We start from the raw sequence: 19,692 nt of genomic DNA on the forward strand, positions 1-19,692 counted from the left end.
TATATAGAGTACGAACGAATAGAAAGTGTATTTTCTAGGGTTTCAATGTTCTCGTTCGTTTACATTTGAAAATTTCGTTCGATTATTCGTATGATTTAAGATTTGTTTTTTACAATTGTTACCGAACAGGGTAAATATTTATCATAATATTACTACACTTGTCGAAACCGTATGAACGAATTTTGTATCATAATAGCATAAAACGATAAAGAATATTCAATTTTTTTCATTGCGATCACTTAATCATCCTTGAATTACTCCAAGATCGTTCAACAGTAATGCCGGAAAGAACTTGCGATTTTTTATGAAATACAAATCTAAAAATAAACATGAGTAATCGTGTGTGTAAATAATATGTTATACGATACATAAATACCCTGAATTACATTCGAAATTGGATAGAATAAGTGGGTGAAGATATGTAAATTTCATAAATAATAGTATACACGATTTATATCAAGTTTGTAAGTAGTGTAGTAATAGAACATTTTACATTTAACAATATACGAGCGACAATATACAAGTTAAATTATTTGTTGGGTCCATGTATAACATGCATAGTACAAAAGTGTTTTAGCTTTATGTACTGATACTTATGAAATATCAGATTAATAGATGTATATGCAGTATGTACCTAGTTAAGGATAAAAACAAATAAATTATTCTGAACAGGTAACGAGAACCTTAGATTCAAATAAATATGTTTTGAGTAGTTTTTGGGGAAAAATTTTGAGCAAGGAGATCAAAGAATGAATAAAGAAGTTTCAAAATGCAAGATATTTAACCTTTGTTTGATTATATCAAGCTTAAAGATGTTAACTAAAACTATGAAAAAATTTAAATAAACAAGAACCATCGGAACAACTAAATTTTCATTGTACTCGCATAGCTTTCTTTTTCCGCTTAAACGCTTATACGCAAGTGGTGGAGGAGCCAGTTCTATATACCATATGGGGCCTCTACTACCTACAGATTGTCATTCTCCTCGGTGACACCTAAGGGGAAATTGACACCTCAATTTCGAAATTCGGGAAAGCCTCAGGGTGGAAAAGAGGGGATTATACATAAAAATATGCATTTTGACTTCAATCATTAATGTGTACTTAAAAGAAACAATTTATTCTTTCGGTATTTATACAAATTCTGTACAATGGAAATATACAAGTATTAAAACTGTATTTAACAACTTTACATGTATCTTACTATTATGTATAAAATATTGCAGGCATACTACAATGTATATATATATATTTATATATATATATATTTATATATATATATATATATTTATTTATTTATTACTGTTACATCAGAGAACAAAATTGTTTATTATGTACTTTAATTTTAACATTTCGTTAGTTATAATTAAAACAGTTATATGAATTTTTTAGAGAGCTATGATTAATTTTAGTTATGCTCTCGCATCATTTATTGTAGATGGTACTCTTACTTCAATTCCATCTAAGTTTTTAGTCATTACTATTTGACAGCCCAGACGCGACCTGAAATTTATAATTTTATAATTGATAATTATCAAAATATTTTTAAAACTATTATATTTTTGAAAGAAAAGAATTTTCAACTTACGTATCTGTTAATTCATATGCTAAATCCAACATGTCTAATTCTTCATCCGTTGGTTTGTCAGGAAGTGCATCATAAACTTCTTTAGGAAATATTAAATGGCATGTGCTACAAGTTAATGTTCCTTCGCAAGCACCTATATAAATTCCATTTAATTGTAGATAATCCTACTTAAAGAATATGGTTTAACAATATAACAGACATAACTTAAGAACACTACAAACATTAGAATACGATATTACACATTACAGAAGGTTACAATAACTTTTTAACAATGATATTGATTCCATAGGAATAAAGAAACTATACGTTCATTTGAAAAAACTGTATGTATAAACATACCAAAGCCATCCAAATCAATTTCATTGTTTACTATAATATCCAAAATAGTATCTCCAATCTTTCCTTTTGCTTTGATTTTTTCTCCATCAGCTTTCACAAATGTTATACTCACTCTGAAAATAAAATGAGAAATATCTTATATAGTTTTGTTCTTGTTATGCTTAAAATATTAGAAGAATTATTTTCTTCTTCCCTTTTTCAAGATAATATTAAATTTTGTTACATTTAATTTATTATTTCTCACAGTGTTATATTTATAAGTTTTCATTTTCAATGCTGGTTCTATATATTAATATTCTTGCAACAAGTCTTCTATAGAATGCAAACATATTTCAGTTTTTGCTATTTTTTATATGTTCCTACAATAAGAAATATCAATATATTTTCATGCTCTTGTAACAGAAAACTTATTCATTTTATTCATTAAATTTATACATTTAAGATGAGAGGTTGGTTATGTTACTTACTCTGCTTTTTCCGAAAGCGGTTGAGTAGTGGAGGTCTTTCTTATTGCCTGTAGAAATGGCAATGTTGTGTTGCTTGTACATTTTGAATAATTTGAAACAACACCGAGAATAGACCTCGAAAATCTTTGAAAATTATTTACTAACGCCATTCCAATATTAGGCTGACTACTATGCCACGCAGAAAGCCTTAATTCACATGTGATTGCGAAAGTTTTTGAAATAGAGAACTACCTTTAGGATCTTGAAGAATGATTTTCCCCTATAAGAAATATCGGTTTAGGAACTAACACGAACTAACTGTAACAAGTTCCACAAGTTCTAATATTTTGGTTTGACAAGTCTTTGTTTACAGTTTGCTATCGTTGAAAAAAAGATGTAATAAATTAACTTATCAAAAGTAATTGTAATATTTATATATATAAATAGAATTATTTGGATAAAATGGCAGATGATAATGTTCTATTTGTTCGAGGAAATGGAAATGTACGTCTGTATTTAATGTTAAGTTATATAAATTGAATAATAAACTTATTTCATAATTTTTATATATATAATTATGTTTTTACTTTAAAAGGGCACAAATGCAGGTAATGAAGATGTGTGGGACGATAGCGCATTAATAAAAGCATACGATAAAGCGGTGAATTTAGCAAAGGAAGAGGTTGTTAAGAGAATGGGCATGGATCTTCAAAATTCTCAGTCTAAACAAAAATCACAGAATGTCAAACAACCTCGATACACAAATAAACCACTCAAGGTTATGATTTATTAAGCATATGAAAAGCAAACTTTTATTACTTTACTAATCATACTTTTCTCTATGTAGAAATGGATTGCCGGAGCTCCTTGTCGTGCAGTATATTCAGAGGATGGAGAAGTTTATGAAGCTATAATATCAAAAATTCATGAAAATAGTGGGATTTGTACCGTGAAATTTGTAGGTAATGCTTTTGAAATGATCTTTTGTAACATAATTGATGAAAGAAAATTAATTTAAATGTAAATTATGCATATAATATATGAATTTTACAAACTATTAAGCACTGAAATAAAATTATGTTAACTTCAGGTTATGGTAATACAGAGAAGGTATCGTTAAGTTCTCTCTTAGAATCAGAAGGTTTGCAAAGTCAAATAGCGCAACAAAAGAATGCTATAGCAGAAAAATTTAGCGGAGTAAATACTGAGACTGACGAAATTAATTTTTGTACAAATGCAAATACTAAAAAGTATAATGGAGAAAAAATGGACTGTGAATCTGAAGATACAAAAACATACAAGCATCATTTTATGTCTGGCCCATCTTTCAATTCTACAGCCGATATGATGCCACCTGCCCCACCTTTACCACCTCAATTAATGGCCAAGTAAACACAATATAAATTTTATACAATTGTATCTCTAAAGATAGCGGATGAAAATTTTTAATATTAGATCTAATTAAGAAATATTTTAGGTTGCCAGATAATGATGCAGATGCACTTTCAAGTATGTTAATGTCATGGTATATTAGTGGTTTTCATACAGGTATGCGTTTCATATTTTCTGTTTTCTATTCAATTGTTGGTAAAGTATATCGTTTTTTATTGTAGGTTACTATCATGGTTTGAAACAAGCCAAAAATAATCAAGAAAAAAGAAAGAATTGCTGATTGTATATATCTCTCTTTCACATGAAATATAATTTTTACAGAATTACATAACGATAATACGATCATTATATGTATATTTATTTCATCGCTTTCAATTGATATTTTATAATAATTTTTCATAAAATACAATACATGCGCTCCCTTTATTAACATAACAGAAATTAACTTTTTATCCAATCATTGTATTTAGGGATATTTTTATCCGTTCCTTGTATGTTTTTTATCGCGTGAACTAAACTCGAGAAGCTGGTAATATTGAATTGTAAATTTGTTACAGTTATTTCATTATTCTCTAGACGGTTCCATGTTGGAGCTGACTGGATTATCCATGCTTCTTTGCAAATTAATTTTATTTCTGCAGCAGAATAGTCGTTAGTTACCTCGACTAAATAATTTCCTTTTTCCTCCATTATATTAGGTGAAACGTATGAGCTGAATAGATTAAGACGAGAGTCTTCATCGGGTAACGTAACATAGATTTGCTTTTCTAAACGTCTGAGTAAAGCTGCGTCGATGTTCCTAGTAAGGTAGATTATAAAACAATTTTTATACGTTTAAAACGTTAATATAGATATAAATAAAAATAAAATATTAAATTTAATATATCTTTCTTTTTTTTAGAATTTTATGTTGACTCATTACTACTTTACCTTCAGCAGTGAATCATAGCTGCTTATTGTACATACTTACCAAGGAGCATTAGTAGCAGCCAAAAGCATGACATTTGAACCCTCAGGTGATAATAATCCATCTAATCTAGTGAGAAGTTCTGCTCTAAATCGTTTTGCAGGTTCGGATAACGAATCGTTTGTGTTATTTGTAGATATCCAATCAATTTCATCAATAAAAATAATCGCTGGTGACTGATTGTAAGCGAGATCAAACAGAACCTGTTTAATTTAACATGATATTAATGATTTTTAATGATTGTATTCGTTTCATTTTTCAATAATGTTTTTCCATCAATTCAGTACATAGCTTTTAATCGTGTATACATTTATAAATTGAAATCAAATCGACAACTTACACGGATATACTTTTCGGAATCGCCTCGCCATTTACTGACCAATAAACTAGCGGTTACATTGATGAACGTGCAATTACATTCCGTCGCAGCTGCCTTGGCCAACATAGTTTTCCCTGTTTCAGAAATGTTGGTGAAAGTTTCAGAAACAAGAAAGGGAAACAAGCGTACAACACAGAGCTTACCTGTACCAGGTGGCCCATACAGTAAAATGCCTTTCCACGGGGCAAATTTGTCACTGAAGAAAATCGGATACTTAAGCGGATAAACGATGGCTTCCTTTATAGCTGCCTTACATTTATCGAGTCCTATCACATCATCCCAAGAAACGTTCAAATTGCCCAACACTATTTCCTGTACCAAAAAATGCTTCAATGGGAAATCGAATGCGCGTAAGTTTTAAAAAATTACATTTTCTCTACTTACCGTCGAAATATCCTCGGCTATTTTTCGAAGTTCAGAGTCAGGCGGATAAAGTTTTTCGATACAGCTTAATATCTTTGATTTCGTAGGCCGGTTGTTTGGTACATCTTTTGTCAAATTGTTATTTTCATTTACATTTTCTTTGGGAATAAAAAGGGGTGACACTGTTAACCCAAAACAGATGTCATTCTCTGGACTGAAATTAGTCTGCTGTGTGACATCTTCTTTAGCTGTGTCGTTTTTATTCGATTTGATGACCGTTTTAATTTTTTTACTTGGTATGTACATAAAATTACATATTAGTATCTCGATATTAATTTTATTTAACAGATGAATATTTTATATTTTCCGAGAATAATGTTCACTCAATGTTATCAGAAAAGTAGGAATAATTTTCATGTCTAAAGTTAAAATTCCAGAAGAAATGTATTTTCATTGATTGAATGAACCATTTATACATATGTATATCTTTTTAATTCATATGTAAATATTTTCTTACATTGGATTTGTGGAAGATGTTGATTGAACCGTTTTGTATAGTATTGGGTACTTGTTGAATTTTAGATGATAATAACTATCGTATTCCATGAGTATCATTTCCAGATCGATATTGTCGGCTATTTGAATGTCGGTAGGTAACTGGGCCTCAGAGAACAATGTGCCATAAGAGTCTGTTAATCTGCAAAAATAAATATCATTAATCTACATATGTATATTTTAATTATGATTTTATATTGCAATTAATAATCTCTTATTTCTGACGATGTAATTTGGGCTTTATCGAAAGATTTCGCATATTATAGTATAGTATAGTATTTGTCTGATTTTTAATTACCGTTAAATTATTTACGCGATTACTTACCCATGTTGCTTCAGATATTGAGCTATAAGGTACGGAATGCTTCGACGACGTTCCTCCGTACGCTTCTTCTCCTAATTTGAAATTTAACCATTAAACATACATATAAAATAACAGTTAATAATTTCTTAAGAGAATTTTCGATTTTTCAAAATTTCGATGATAAAATATTTGTTCGTTGATCAACTATAATTTGCTTACCTTCTCGCGTAATTTATGGTTGATCTGATTCAGACTTCCGTCCATGGACAAACCAAGATTCATGGTATTTGCAAGAATAAAACCGTGCTCTTCAACAAAAGACAATTCTTACTTACGAATTTTCTCGTTCACGGCCAACTCAACGGTCTTTCTCTTTCGTCCACTTTCGTCTTTAAAACAGTTGGAAACAGTTTAGACAAACGATTTGTTGCCATGGCAATGTCAGCGAGGGGGGTATTGTGAGCGTTTCAGACAAAAGACAAACATTGGAACAATCAATTTTATATAAATTCTACCGTTCGTCTCGTTTACATATTTAATTATGTATGTACATATTTATGTATGGTAGGCTGTATTTATCGTATAAAATTGGGACTAGGTGTTAGGGTGGATCACGATCGTAGTCACCTCCATAGGGTGTGACCCGATAATCATTATCATTTTTTAAATATTTTGCGGAACATGAACTTTAGAAAACGATATTGATGGGAGAGTATTGCAAAATAACAGTTATTAATTGTATTGTATTAATTTAAAAGCAGAATCAATTATTTACATATGTATGTACATATGTATGTATGTATGTTTGGATTTATAAACCAAAGAGACGAGAATCGTTCTAGTATCGTATTGTCTCTGCTAACAATTCTCTTCCGACTGGTTTCTATCATAGCTTCCGCTTCTACTTGCTCATACAACAAAGTTAACGAATTCCCTGTGTCACGATTGTTTCTCGAAAGTCTTTGTAAGTCTTTCATTTTCCCTCGGAAAAAAAGGGAAACTAACCCTCAGGATACTTTTCGCTACCCCGATTTTACGTGTATCTCTGTGTTTCCCTTAGGGTTTTCTGAATTCCACGAGAACACGTCGCGTCGCGTCGTGGAAAAAAGAACATCAACAACAGAGAGTATCTTATTATAAAATCGAGTATCATTCGAACAGTATCGTAAAAGTTTGCAGTGATCTTACAGAGAATTGGCAAACTTCCATCTAGACGAGTGACATTCCGCAGTATAACTATCATCCGTGAATGTAAAACAACATCTGCAGCACCTTCCATCTACATATCTAAAGCATGTCATTTTTTTATTTTATCAAGTACCCAGAGTATTATACCCAGAGTAATATTGTTAAATTCATTTCGTCTTACAAAATATGGAGCGACGATGAGAGTTTCCAAAGTGTACGATGACAATAGGGAGACATATTGGGGCGTTTCATTGGGGTGTAACAGAAGAAGAAGGTTAGCGGTGCAGGCGTGCATCGGTTGCACCGGTTAGATTGCACCGATTGCACCGTCGTCGCGTCGGGGGTGGCTTTGACGGCGGTGCCGAGGAGAGGCGCAGAACGTGTTCGATCGACCCGTGGTATGCAGCCCGTGCTCACACTGCGACAGAGTTCACTTCAGTCAGTTGCTGTCTGACCGTCGACCGCGACAACTCGCGTCGCTCCGCGTTATTCTTCATTGCTCCCTCGTGAACGATCTTATCGCGACAACCGGCCTATCAATTTATCCTTCAATCTGATCTGCAATCGATCCTTTTCTTTTCTTTTCTTTTCTTTTCTTTTCTTTTCTTTCCTTTTCTTTCTCATAAAATTCCCGGCAAATCGAACGCTTGTACTTGTTTAAATAACATTTTTGGAGGGAACCGATTCAATTGTTCGAAGGTGGCGATTTTGGACACATGGGTCGTGAGGCACGAGGGATGAATGATGCATCAGCGTGATGCATTTTCGAGGTAAATTCCATAAAAAGTCTTTTTCCTTCCAAACTTCCTTTGAATCGGTGAATTTAGAACGTGTCATGTTTGACGGGGTGCTTTGGTTTTCTATGTTTTTCATGAAGAATTTCATTTATTTAAGTTTGCAATTTAATCTTTTTTCTTTTTTTTTCTTCTTTTTGATTATTGTTTTGAAATTTGTTTCAACGACAGATTCAAAATGTTAAGGTTAATCTCTTAAGAAAGTTGGGGGTGAGTTGTTTGATGTACATAGTTTTGTTGCCGTCGACAACGCGTACGTTTTCAAGCAGCAAATTAAGACTGATGTATAATAGATGATAACACGAGACAATGACTTTAATCATCACGAAAAATCATTAATTGTTTCTTACTTTTTCAATGTATTTTCAATCTATATATTTGAAATTAGGTATATACACATTCATTGACGATTGTTAATTAATTTGTTTATATTAGTTAACATTTCAATTAGTAAAGAATGGTAATGTTTTTTTTCGTACCTCTAACAAAATGACGTATAAACATGAATAAATCCATCTTTTCTAATGAAAGATACGAGTACGATATGTCTTCTTCCTATTACAGGTACCGCGATAAAATTGAAATCTGAGCTTCTCGATAAATTAAAAATATCGATCGATGCAGTGACAATTTAATCTTTAAAAGTTTCAGAAATTTGTCAATTGTATTGTTCGAGTATATTTTTATTATTTATTATTCAGATATATTTTATCACACGAAAGTAATCTAATTGACGAGTAATTATAATTGCAACGAAATTCTCTTCGATCCCGTCGCGTCGTCGTCGTGCCAGATTACGTCCGCTAAATGATTGACCTTAATCACTTAGCGACAGGCACGATTCAGTGATACAGTCTTCCATAAGTCGGACGCTTTAAGCGTTTGCAGAAGACTCGAAATTGCAAGCTTTCCGGTGTCAGTATTCAATTGATATCAGATAAAGAAATTTCAGTCTCGATATTAAATACGGTTGATAGGAAATTTAATTAAATATATTAAATATATTAATGAAGATCTAAAAATTTTTGTTCATCATCCAACATCACTGTTGTTGGAATACATAGATAATATTGAACTTTGCCCTTTGAAATCGTGAATTAACATAACACGCGAGCTGCTTAATTAATTAATAATGGCTAGGATTAATTACTGTCCAGAGTGGCTACTGTTATGCTTTGTATGTATACTATTCATAGTTCGATGTTAAAACAGGCTTATCTTGATATGTAGTAGAAATAATGAAATTTGCAAGTGTGCACGATGTGGGGTGGAGAGAAAAAAAAAATCAATTTCTGGCTTTTCTTTTTTATTTTTCTTTTTGCAATTAATTTCATTAAAGTCGGATACCTACAATTACCGGAACATTGCCTAACGAAACGATACAGCGATGACAGAGTATTAGTATTGACGTCAGCTTCTGAAAATTTCTCTGCCAGCATCGGGTCGACTATTTGGGTTAAGAATTTATTTTCAAGGTTCTGTAAATACGTGGAAACCGAACAGGAAATATACCAAATTTTCGATACGTCTCTCTTTACATTCTACTGCTTTTTAAATCACTAGTGAAAACGTTTTTTTAACAAAGCACGTGAATACACTTTGTTCGATTAAAGCGAAATGAAAAGAGAAAAATTTGTCTTTCATCTCAGCTAATAAATTTTGCAATATGTCACATAAAGTAGTAAGTAAGTACTTGTACCGTGATTGTAATATCATCTCTGAAAGTGAAAAAGGTATTTCTAAATTGCATACATGTACGAAACTGAACAGGGATCAGAGTTTATTATCATTATTTATTTTGAAGGAAAGTTCTGCATAGCTATCGATTTTGTGCAAACATTTCGTTTGCTAATACTATCTTTTTTCCCTGATCGAACTTGATAAAAAAGTTTTCCAACAAAGTTTCTTCGGATGAAAGAGAAGTTATTATTACTTTAGTCGATGTAATTGCGTTCAAAGGTAGTACATAGGTATGTATGTATGTAGATTGTAGAGTAACAATGTCAAACGGGTGTGCACGCGTTCGAATGTGTAACGCGTGAATAATAGACGAGATGGAGGCAATCACGCGAACCTACCTATATGTACATAATATGTATGTAGTTCGACGTAATATTAAGCCAGAGTGGTGCATAAACTGTAACCAGCAGCCTTGTAAGTTCAAAGGCCGTTCCTTCTTCAATCGTATAATATAATATAACGTTGATGTTGCATAAATCTGATTAATAAAACTTGTTACATCGATCGCACTAATATTTATTATTCGATCAATTTAATAAAAATGATTGCCTTGAATGTTTCTGCTAAAATGAAAATTTCTTCTAAAGTCTTTTTATTAAATAAAGTCGACTTTATTTTATACGATGATGCAAAAATATGTTGAGGTTGCTGATATTAAAAGAAACGTTTTATTAACTGTGCAATAACGGTGTCGATTTCTTTTTAATCGATAACAACATTGAAAGCCATCGATTCCAATAAACACTTGTATATGTATGTAATAGAAAACGATATTGTACATCGTGTTGGATTTAATTGGAAAAGTTAAGGAATTTATCATCGACGTTTTAATTAAAAGCTTGAAATAGAAAGTTGTGGATTCTTATGCGGTAGAATGGAAGCTACCTTCGAACGTAATATCGCCAAGAGGGAAACGAGTGATGTTAACAATAACAATTAAATATGAAATAATTAAGGAACTTGAGATTGGTACCGAGTGCAAATGCATCCAATATTGTACGCAAAGTTGTATCTGCTTCGAATAATGAAATGGGGGATGAAGATAATTCGCAGCGATAATACTTTGTCATAAGTAAGTATGTACTAAAATTCCCGGGCAGAGCCGGGTAACGCAGCTAGTGTATGTGTATGTATATTTAGGTACATATGTATGCTTTGAAACAGGCGGGAAGCAAACACTGTCAGGGTGTTACCGTCTTTCAATGATTATTTTATAAAAGATTCCGAACAACATCGGAGGATTTGCTGTATTATATAACAAGCGGATTGCAGTTAAAGAAATTTCAGTAAACGTTAATTTGCGATTCAAATTGTAATTAGAGGATTTTATTTGCTTGACCGCTGTTAGATAGGTGATTAATTGGAAAGCTACGCGCAAAGTTTTTTAACGAGATTTTTTGTCACACATAGGTGAAACTGGGACAAACGAAACGAGATCAGAGATACAGGAAAAATTGAAAATTGATAAAAGAAAATTGAACGGATTTTGATCCTATCAATTGCGGTACACTCCTCAAATTGATATTCAGTCTCTAAATACAGTCGACAAACGCAAAGAGTATGCTTCTCTCGTGTAATCATGATCGATTTCTCTGAAATTACAACATTGAATAAGAAAGGACTAACAGCGGTTGTTTAACCTTAATCGTAACCAGGTCATCTATTTCTAAAAATAATCGGAATAGCTGATACGGTGTGTGTTGCCAGGTTATTTAAATATTTCTACTTGATTATTCACTTTGTCGTTCCAATATTTTCAATGATTTCAACGATATTACTATTTTTAATTAATCTTTCGAGTTAATCGATACTGGATGTTATAAAACATGTTCTATTTTCATTTTTATTACAGTGTAAAAGAAGTTAGAGTCGACGCATCATTATTGTCGCTGTTTGATAACAATTCTTATTGTTAGAACGAAGGAATCTTAACATCAATTTCAACCATTTACGGACAATCATGCGTGGTGGTTGGTTAAGGTCGTACGCGTCATACGTGCAATTATCTCGCGTTAGGATCAATCACGATAGTCCCACGCGAAATTGATCCAAACTATGTGAAAACGTGTCTTCTGATTTCTGACGTAGATAACACGCTCCTCCTGGCCGCAGTGCGTGGATGGTGGTTGCTGGAATAGTTGCTGGAGTAGATCTCTTCGATTCCCCTGGCACAGCCGTGAAGCATTCACCACCTTCGTCTTTCGACAACGATCATCGGGGACCATGAAGAGATCTTTGAGCCTTTACTCGAAGATCCTCGGCTGGACCGTCTCTCTTATTGTCCTTCTTCTTTTTTTCTTACCATCGAGGACGGGTAAGTGAAATTGAAGAACCTGTAGATATTCTACCGTGGATTTTAATAGAAATTAGTTATTACACTTTTTAAATATCGTATCGTAAAAATGTTACATTTCTGTTGGTTCGATTTTCATCAGATCATCGAATCTACGCGAATAATTGGTAAACGCAAACGCAGACCGGTAATTCGTATGCGAATACCTAATTGAGCGTTCATGGAAGAAATGAAAAGGCGTATGAATAGTGGAAGTCATTTAATTATTCTGACGTCTTTGACGTTTCGACGAAAGTATAAACTTGGAGCTGAGTTAAACTTCCTTCTTCCTTGAACGAAACGAAAATAACATTCGATGTATTGGTCGCGAGTAGGTAGGTACCAATCTGTATTAAACAGGGGGAAAATTTCTTGAATATCGTTTCAGCCGCGTTGGAGGAGAACTGCACCGACTTCCAAGGTGCCATTGTTCGTCACGGCCTGCTCTATGTGCCAGGACCTGCGGTCTGCAGTCTCTGCGTGTGTTACCATTCCGAACCAATGTGGTGTCAAGCGATTTTCTGTACGCCACCCTACGTATGTATTGCTTCTTCGTAATAATTTTAACCTTTCTCCATTCCTTTTCATTCTCCATGATTTGATAAAAATCTCTCGTTTAATAATTCGTCCGTGTACCTAAGTATTCGATGTATTGGTATCAAGGCGGAGAAAAACGAGGAAAGGCTATTCGAAGCGCGCTGCAACGAACCGTGTGAAATCGATTACTCGACACGGATGCGACCGGTGTAAATTGTAAATGATTTTAATGAGCACGTTTTCTCCTACAAATTCCCGAATTGTTCATCTCCGTCTTTTCCCCAACGTCTCCCTGAATAGTCGTAAATATGTACATAGGTATATCCTCGAATTAACGGGTCAATTACTCGTTGCTAAAGACGAGTAAAAGAAACAGAAAAATCGAAGAGGAGCATTTTATCTTCTTCCTGAGTTTAACAGGTTCGTAAAACAGAGAGGGCAGAGAAATTACGCCTCGCAGGAAATTGCGTTATCGTTTGAACGTCTTCGAATTACGTCCGCGATTATTCTTGGCCACTTCCGTTTCCACGATGAATCGAATCCCACGTAATCGTTCGGCGCAACCTTCTAATGGTACAAACACGTGGTTCCTGTAAATGTCCTTGGAAAATATTAAAAGTTTATTTTAACATCTAACACTCGTCAAAAACACAGCTTTCATTCGTTAATTATTCCGAACCGAGTCGGTCTAACGAATACAAAAAACTTCATTTTCAAGCGGTAGTAATCTCGGAGATGTCACGAGCAACCGTATCCGCCGTTTTACGCGACGGTTTTTTTTTATTTACCACCTCGTGTTCTTTCAAGGCGTTCCGTTTACCCTCTGACGCGTGTTCGCATTTCAACTGTAACGTTATTAAGCGGTCTCTTTCGAGTTCTGGTATAAAGATGAAAGGGAGGGAAAGAAAACTTGATAGCTTGTAAACTGTTCCAATGTCGCTTGAAAGCATGAAACTTTTCAGTCGTTTCATCGAGTCGAGACGAGACGTAACTTTCTGTATTGATTGGTTTCATCGTTGAATATCGCGTACGGGAAACAATATTCTAAGATTTCGGTAACGAGCACGTTGTTAGTGGAAATTCAATTAATTAATCGTACATTTTATTTTCTGCTATTGCTGTTTGGCTTTTAGGTTACGAGATTTGAATACCCTACAATATGTATGGTATGTACATATATCAATTTTTCAATGAAAAACTGAAGCCGAGAGATTCAACGTTAAAATCATGTTATAATTTCACGTTATAATATAATACTTTGCTCCATTTTATACTTTGTTTCTAAGAATTAGAATTAATTTGCATGCGAGGTACGTGACTGTAAACCGTTTCTTATAGGTAATCATACGTCATACTAGTTGAAAGTATTTTTTTATGATACTAGAAACTTTTGATAGAAGAAATTTAAAGAAGAAAGAAATATTTAGAAAGAATTTTTTTCTTTTGAAAAGAAAAATTCTTAAACGGTAACAGCACAAGTCGAATTTGTCTCGTTAAAGAACTGTTTCTTCGGGGAGCAATTAAACGAGCTTCCCTGACCAACAGTTTGCAACGAGGAGAAGCCGACGACGTTTTCTCTAAATAGAAAACTAACTGTATCTGCGAATTGCCATAACACGATTGTCGCTGGTAATACCGTTAGTAATCGCTTTATTGAATTTTCACTTGATGTGACATCGTCAAGCCCCTTAACGAGATTTTTTTCTACTTTCGGGATCGTGCTTCCGTAGTTTCTGAGCTTCCAATTACGAAGAAAAACACCTTCGTTTGATGTTTCTTATGTTGTTCCCCACCGTTTTAAGCAACTTCTGAACAAAATTGTACAATATTATTATATGTAGAACCCTTCCACGGATTGACAGGGTAGTTAGAAAGCTTTCGAATGTTTATTTTTCATCATTGATCAGTTTTTGAGAGGACGAAGGCTACTGTATTTGGCTCGAAGCCTACGATTCTTTTATTTTAATTCAACACTGTACTCGAACGGATCGTCGCGTCGTCGCGTCGGATGCCAAAATAAGAAAGAAAAGTGTACCGTAGGACGACCAACGTGCCATGCATTTTCGTTTATAAAAAAGACTAACAGCAATTCCTCTCGATGCTGCAGTCCGCACAATTCGTCCGCAGTGGCCTCGTATCTTCTTATTGTTCCATTTAATCAAGTATACAATCGCGTGAAATTGTTTGCAAAACGATCCCAATGATCAATTATTCAACGCGTTCGATATTAAAATTCGATATCCTGAAAAAAGGATATATGTACAAATTCCTGGTAGCAAGAGAAATGGAAAAATCCATAGGTTCGTTTTCCAGATAGGTATGTAAGTACATACCTACATACCCCGGAAGTGGAGTATTTGAAAACGAAGCGTCATATTGCGAAACGGTTAAGGACTTTTCGACTCCATATCTCATAGGGAATCTGCACCTTTTCTTGTATGTAGGTACATGTGTACACAATTTTATCGAGGTTAACAAAGGTAGCGTGACAGTCAGCAGAACGCTTCTATTTTTCACGTTGACACGCGACGAACAACTTTCGAGTTTAAATCGTGTAATTTGAGTATCGTGGAAATTGTTCAGTCTTCGCATTCTATTTCTACCGCGAAAGTACCGCGAAGAAATAGGAAAATAGGGAATGAAAAAATCGGCCAACAGGCGAAAGATATTGTAATTGCACGAGATTAGCATAAAACTAGTCGCATGCAAACACCCGGTGGCCTGAATATCGCGCTGATTTCAACCAGCCCTGATATGCATCAACGTTCTGCACTGGAGATCTTTTATAGTTGATAGTTTTTTTTCGAATATATGTATAAACGGTAACGGTTTCTTTGAAATAAATTTAAGATGAAAGAAATCACCTTTGTTTATTGTAGAAGGAAAATCGTTTGTTCGTTCGTTCGTTCGTTCGTTCGTTTATTCAATTCTTTGGTAGGTACACACCCTTAACCAACACCTCTCACCGCTATTTCCTCCATTCTATTCGACTTTACATGACCTGGATACCGAACGTTCAAGCACGATTGAATAGCAATTGATCAGTGATCGATCTTCTGCCACAGAAATGCAAAAAGTTTCGAGTGGGTGAACGTTGCTGCGAGTTTGAGTGTCTCGACGACACGGACGCCAACTGGACCGGGCCAGATTTGATTATCGCCGCAGGATCATCCAGGATCAAGGAGCAAGGGACCGTATGGCTATTCGGTTTGATCGCTCTTTTGAAGGTGCTCTAGTTTCTTACAAGAGGATCCGAGTTTCGACGAGGATCGAAAAACGGCTCATCTGGTATAGGTACGACGTGTTAGAGTTTACCTCTCACAATCAGAGGAACCTAGTGACGCGGTTGTAGGATTAATTTCGTCTGATGGAATCGTCCTAAAACGTGTCGTTTTATTTTATTTTTTTCATATCTCGTTTATCGCAACTTTCGACTTTCCGAAGTAGGTAATTCATTAATTCTTTTGTAACCGTGCTTGAATGCCGTGATCGATGATATGGAAATTCGTTTTATTGACGACTGATCGAATGAAGGAGAATGAAGAACCTTGAATGTTAGCGATGTGGAATTGAAAAAATTGAATTGAAGGATTACACGAAGCTTGTTAACCCATTTTTATATCAGCTTCGCTTATACAATGTGATGCCTTCTGTTCTTTTACGTACTTTACGATATCAAAAATTGCTTTCATTAAAAGAAACTGAACCACGCTGGAATTATTGCAGATTTATAAAACGAGACGAGATAATAAAAGAATCTTCATCGACAAAATATGTAACGAGTAAGAAAAGACAGAAATATTTTCTTTCTTTTCTATATATAGGTACACCTGTTTATGGCGATCATGAAAAAAGGACTAAAAGAGAAATGTACGAAATACCTCGATTAATAATCTGTTTACAATAAAATTCTATTTTGCAAAAACGAAGCTCATCAGCCTGTACACTTTATTTACGAGAATTCTGAGCACAAATTAAAGAGAGAATCCACGGGTTTGCTGTTCGAGGATTAATACATATTATACGGTATATCCATTAACACGTTGGCTAGCTGAGATAAATGCACCATAAATGCATCGCGTTAATCCTCGCTTTACTACGAGCGAATGAAACGTTTTAATCTCGTACGCGTCGTCGCGTCGCGTCGCGTCGCATCGCGTCGGTACATACAATCTCGCTTGACAGAGTGACATTTTAACGTTCGTTGTATTTCAATTTTCTAATTTATAGTAAATAAATTCCTCGTTTCTCTTTTATTTAAGAAATTGATTCTTACCGCGTCGTCGCTTTCCTAGGAATTTTCAGAAGAATCTCAGAGAATCGAGTTCGTTTAAGAAATCCTTCGGAGCTTAAAGACCGTCCCTGACTTTCGTGGTGCTTTTATTCTCTCGTTCCTTCGAGATTGCGAAACTTGTCGAGTTTCTCACGCCTCTCGAGGCGTGCGAATTGTTCCAAAGAAAAAAGAAAAAAAGAGAAAAAGAAAAAAAATACTGCGAAACTAGGATCAGTTAATTAATTTCGATCAATCCATCCATCCATTCGTTCGACGGCCTACGCGTTTCCTATGACCAAACATATCACTTCCGGTCGGGAAAACGCGATGGAACGAAAATGAACAATTAATCGAAACGATAACAATAAATCTGTTGGAACCAAGAGAATTTTATTAAATGAAAACACGGATAATTTTAAGAGTGAAAGTTTAATGGAAAAATTGGAAATACAAACATTGCTCATTTATTATTTTCAATGAGAAAAATTTCCACGCTACCGTACAATTAGGTAATTCTCTTTTAAACGCGTATAAATCATTAAAAAGATAACGATGCGAGTTTCGGCCTGCATAAACAAGTTGAAAATAAGCGAATGTAAGATACATCTACCGCAAACTCAGTCAGTTTAACGATTCAATATTTCAATTGTAACCATAAAACGAACAATACGTATTTTCTACGTGTATGTATGTATGTATGTATGTATGTATGTATGTATGTACATACAAAGATGTATATTATCGCATGTATATACTTTGTCGGATACGGAGAAGCGTAAAGAGAGAAAGAGTTCTTCGCGATCGAAGAGGGATATTTAATTATAGGTATTAAGAAGAAAATCAGAACAGTAGATTTTACCATTTTACCCTCCATATTTATGTAATGTATGTAAAGTATCCGATCGATAGACGTGATATCGAGCATCTTTTATCAAGTAAAGATATATCGATTGAGTATAGACACGTGCTCAATTAAATTTATCGTAGTGATATCTCCATCGAATATACATGTAGAGTTTTAAGTAACGAGAAAGGGTTGCAGCGGACTCAATTTTAAATATATTATAAATCGTACCTCGAATACCGAATATGTACACACTAATTAATCTTTCCTTTATTTCATTTTATAAGCTGATAATATTAAATTATCACCTTCTCGCTGTGATTGCCATGGATGTTACCAGAAGAAGAACAGAAAATTGAAAATTACATTGATCAGACTATTCCGATTAGTCATTTTAACTTGTGTGCAATCAACGTGTCAAGCAATCTTCCAAGAAACTGCATAATTTTAATGATTTTATAGAGCTTCTTTAAAAAACAATTATCATGTACATTAATTTGCTAATTTGCTAATTTGACTGAACTATTAATAAAATCTGGCGATTTTTAACGGTAGACTTAGAAATTTTAATTAAAAGTTGTATCTTCTCTCTTATTCAGGGAACAGTTCAGTACGGCATAAAAATATACGGCAGAAATAATTCGAGCAAAGAACGCGTAACACAATTTACATTTTTCTCTTCTTCACGGTCCGAGTATTTCTCAATTCTTTTTTTACTTTTTTCACTTTTTTCACTTTTTTCACTTTTTTCCCTCCTTCATAAAGATTTCGCTGCTTTTACGCTCGTCAAGTACTCTTCTGTTCGGTGCATAGTAATTTCGTAGGCGTTTTCGCACTTATGGTTGTAGATCGTGGATTTTTTATTTTCAATTAACCCTCTGTTAAAAGGGCTCTATTCTCATTGTCAGCCACCCGCGCATTCTATTTAATGGATATTTTACAAAACTTTTTCTACTTGAATAAATTCTACTTGAAAACGGCAATCAGATTATTATATTAATCTAGATTAGCGCGAGCTTTGAATCAATTCTATGGGGTTGTACCAATTCAGTCATGTTCTACGAGCTATCATAATACCAGTATTCTACCATTAATAATTCAATGGATTCTCAATTCATCCAATTAACAGGCTACCAACTAACAGGTATAAGGGTTAAAAAACATTTATAAAAATTGGTGCTACGAAAAAGGGAAGAGGTATTATTTTTACCCCAAAAAGGTTCTACAGGCGAACGATATACGTCAGTAAATTGCTGTACTTTTAAATTTATCGAAAATAAATCCGCTTCTTGTTATTTTTTATCTTATACTGATTTTTATATACATGTATATACATATATACAGATTCGAGGAACAGACACTATAATCTTGATCGTAGAAAAAAAAAAAAAAAAAAAAAAGTTAATAATAATATCAACGTTTCCACGATTTTCTTACTCATTGATCCTGTTCTATTGAAAACTTCACGTATATTCGAATTTTGTCTAGCTACGATAAGGTTTTAACGATACAACTTCAATCGAATTTTAATATACATACATATATGTATGTATGTATGTAATGAACAGCATCGAAACTTTTTAATTGGTAACGTTATTAAGCGAAAGTTTCGAAACGGTTTCAAACGACGAGCACTTAGGCTAATTCATTCG

General features: G+C 33.9%; 4 protein-coding genes and 1 long non-coding RNA gene across 10 annotated transcripts; 3 read left to right on the forward strand and 2 right to left on the reverse strand.

Annotated features, from left to right (window-relative positions):
• Nucleotides 1-1,275: 1,275 nt before the first annotated feature.
• On the reverse strand, nt 1,276-2,630 carry LOC114882640 (adrenodoxin-like protein 2, mitochondrial). The gene is made up of 4 exons (XM_029199519.2): nt 2,394-2,630; nt 1,927-2,039; nt 1,588-1,720; nt 1,276-1,502 (listed from the first exon to the last, which is right to left on the reverse strand). The coding sequence occupies exons 1-4, from the start codon at nt 2,540-2,542 to the stop codon at nt 1,412-1,414; spliced, it is 486 nt and encodes a 161-aa protein (XP_029055352.1). The 5' UTR covers nt 2,543-2,630; the 3' UTR covers nt 1,276-1,411.
• A 70-nt stretch (nt 2,631-2,700) lies between these two features.
• On the forward strand, nt 2,701-4,107 carry LOC114882638 (survival of motor neuron protein). 4 transcript variants are annotated; one of them, XM_046285547.1, is made up of 6 exons: nt 2,701-2,876; nt 2,968-3,150; nt 3,220-3,334; nt 3,463-3,760; nt 3,839-3,920; nt 3,966-4,107. In XM_046285547.1, the coding sequence occupies exons 1-5, from the start codon at nt 2,835-2,837 to the stop codon at nt 3,888-3,890; spliced, it is 690 nt and encodes a 229-aa protein (XP_046141503.1). In that variant the 5' UTR covers nt 2,701-2,834; the 3' UTR covers nt 3,891-3,920; nt 3,966-4,107. The 4 variants fall into 4 exon arrangements, with proteins under 4 accessions (XP_046141503.1, XP_029055349.1, XP_029055348.1 ...); XM_029199516.2 differs by having other exon boundaries at nt 2,702-2,876; nt 3,986-4,107; XM_029199515.2 differs by having other exon boundaries at nt 2,702-2,876; nt 3,850-3,920; nt 3,986-4,107.
• Nucleotides 4,108-4,204: 97 nt separating this feature from the next.
• Nucleotides 4,205-7,813, reverse strand: LOC114882637 (katanin p60 ATPase-containing subunit A-like 2). Of its 2 annotated transcripts, none has more exons than XM_029199514.2 (8): nt 7,521-7,813; nt 6,354-6,424; nt 5,991-6,170; nt 5,495-5,765; nt 5,254-5,422; nt 5,072-5,184; nt 4,735-4,934; nt 4,205-4,563 (listed from the first exon to the last, which is right to left on the reverse strand). In XM_029199514.2, exons 1-8 carry the CDS (start codon nt 7,539-7,541, stop codon nt 4,206-4,208), a joined length of 1,383 nt encoding a protein of 460 aa, XP_029055347.1. In that variant the 5' UTR covers nt 7,542-7,813; the 3' UTR covers nt 4,205. The 2 variants fall into 2 exon arrangements, with proteins under 2 accessions (XP_029055347.1, XP_029055346.1); XM_029199513.2 differs by having other exon boundaries at nt 6,552-7,813.
• LOC114882641 lies at nt 4,470-5,275 on the forward strand. The gene is made up of 3 exons (XR_003790458.2): nt 4,470-4,571; nt 4,666-4,780; nt 5,194-5,275. It is a non-coding gene; the product is annotated as an uncharacterized LOC114882641 (long non-coding RNA).
• LOC114882639 lies at nt 5,367-19,335 on the forward strand. Of its 2 annotated transcripts, none has more exons than XM_029199517.2 (4): nt 5,367-5,460; nt 12,143-12,368; nt 12,775-12,923; nt 15,989-19,335. In XM_029199517.2, exons 1-4 carry the CDS (start codon nt 5,443-5,445, stop codon nt 16,157-16,159), a joined length of 564 nt encoding a protein of 187 aa, XP_029055350.1. In that variant the 5' UTR covers nt 5,367-5,442; the 3' UTR covers nt 16,160-19,335. The 2 variants fall into 2 exon arrangements, with proteins under 2 accessions (XP_029055350.1, XP_029055351.1); XM_029199518.2 differs by lacking the exon at nt 5,367-5,460 and adding an exon at nt 7,969-8,290.
• The last annotated feature ends 357 nt before the right edge of the window (nt 19,336-19,692 follow it).

The sequence above is a fragment of the Osmia bicornis genome, chromosome 4 (genome assembly GCF_907164935.1).
Source record: "Osmia bicornis bicornis chromosome 4, iOsmBic2.1, whole genome shotgun sequence".
In the NCBI taxonomy this organism is placed as follows: domain Eukaryota; kingdom Metazoa; phylum Arthropoda; class Insecta; order Hymenoptera; family Megachilidae; genus Osmia; species Osmia bicornis.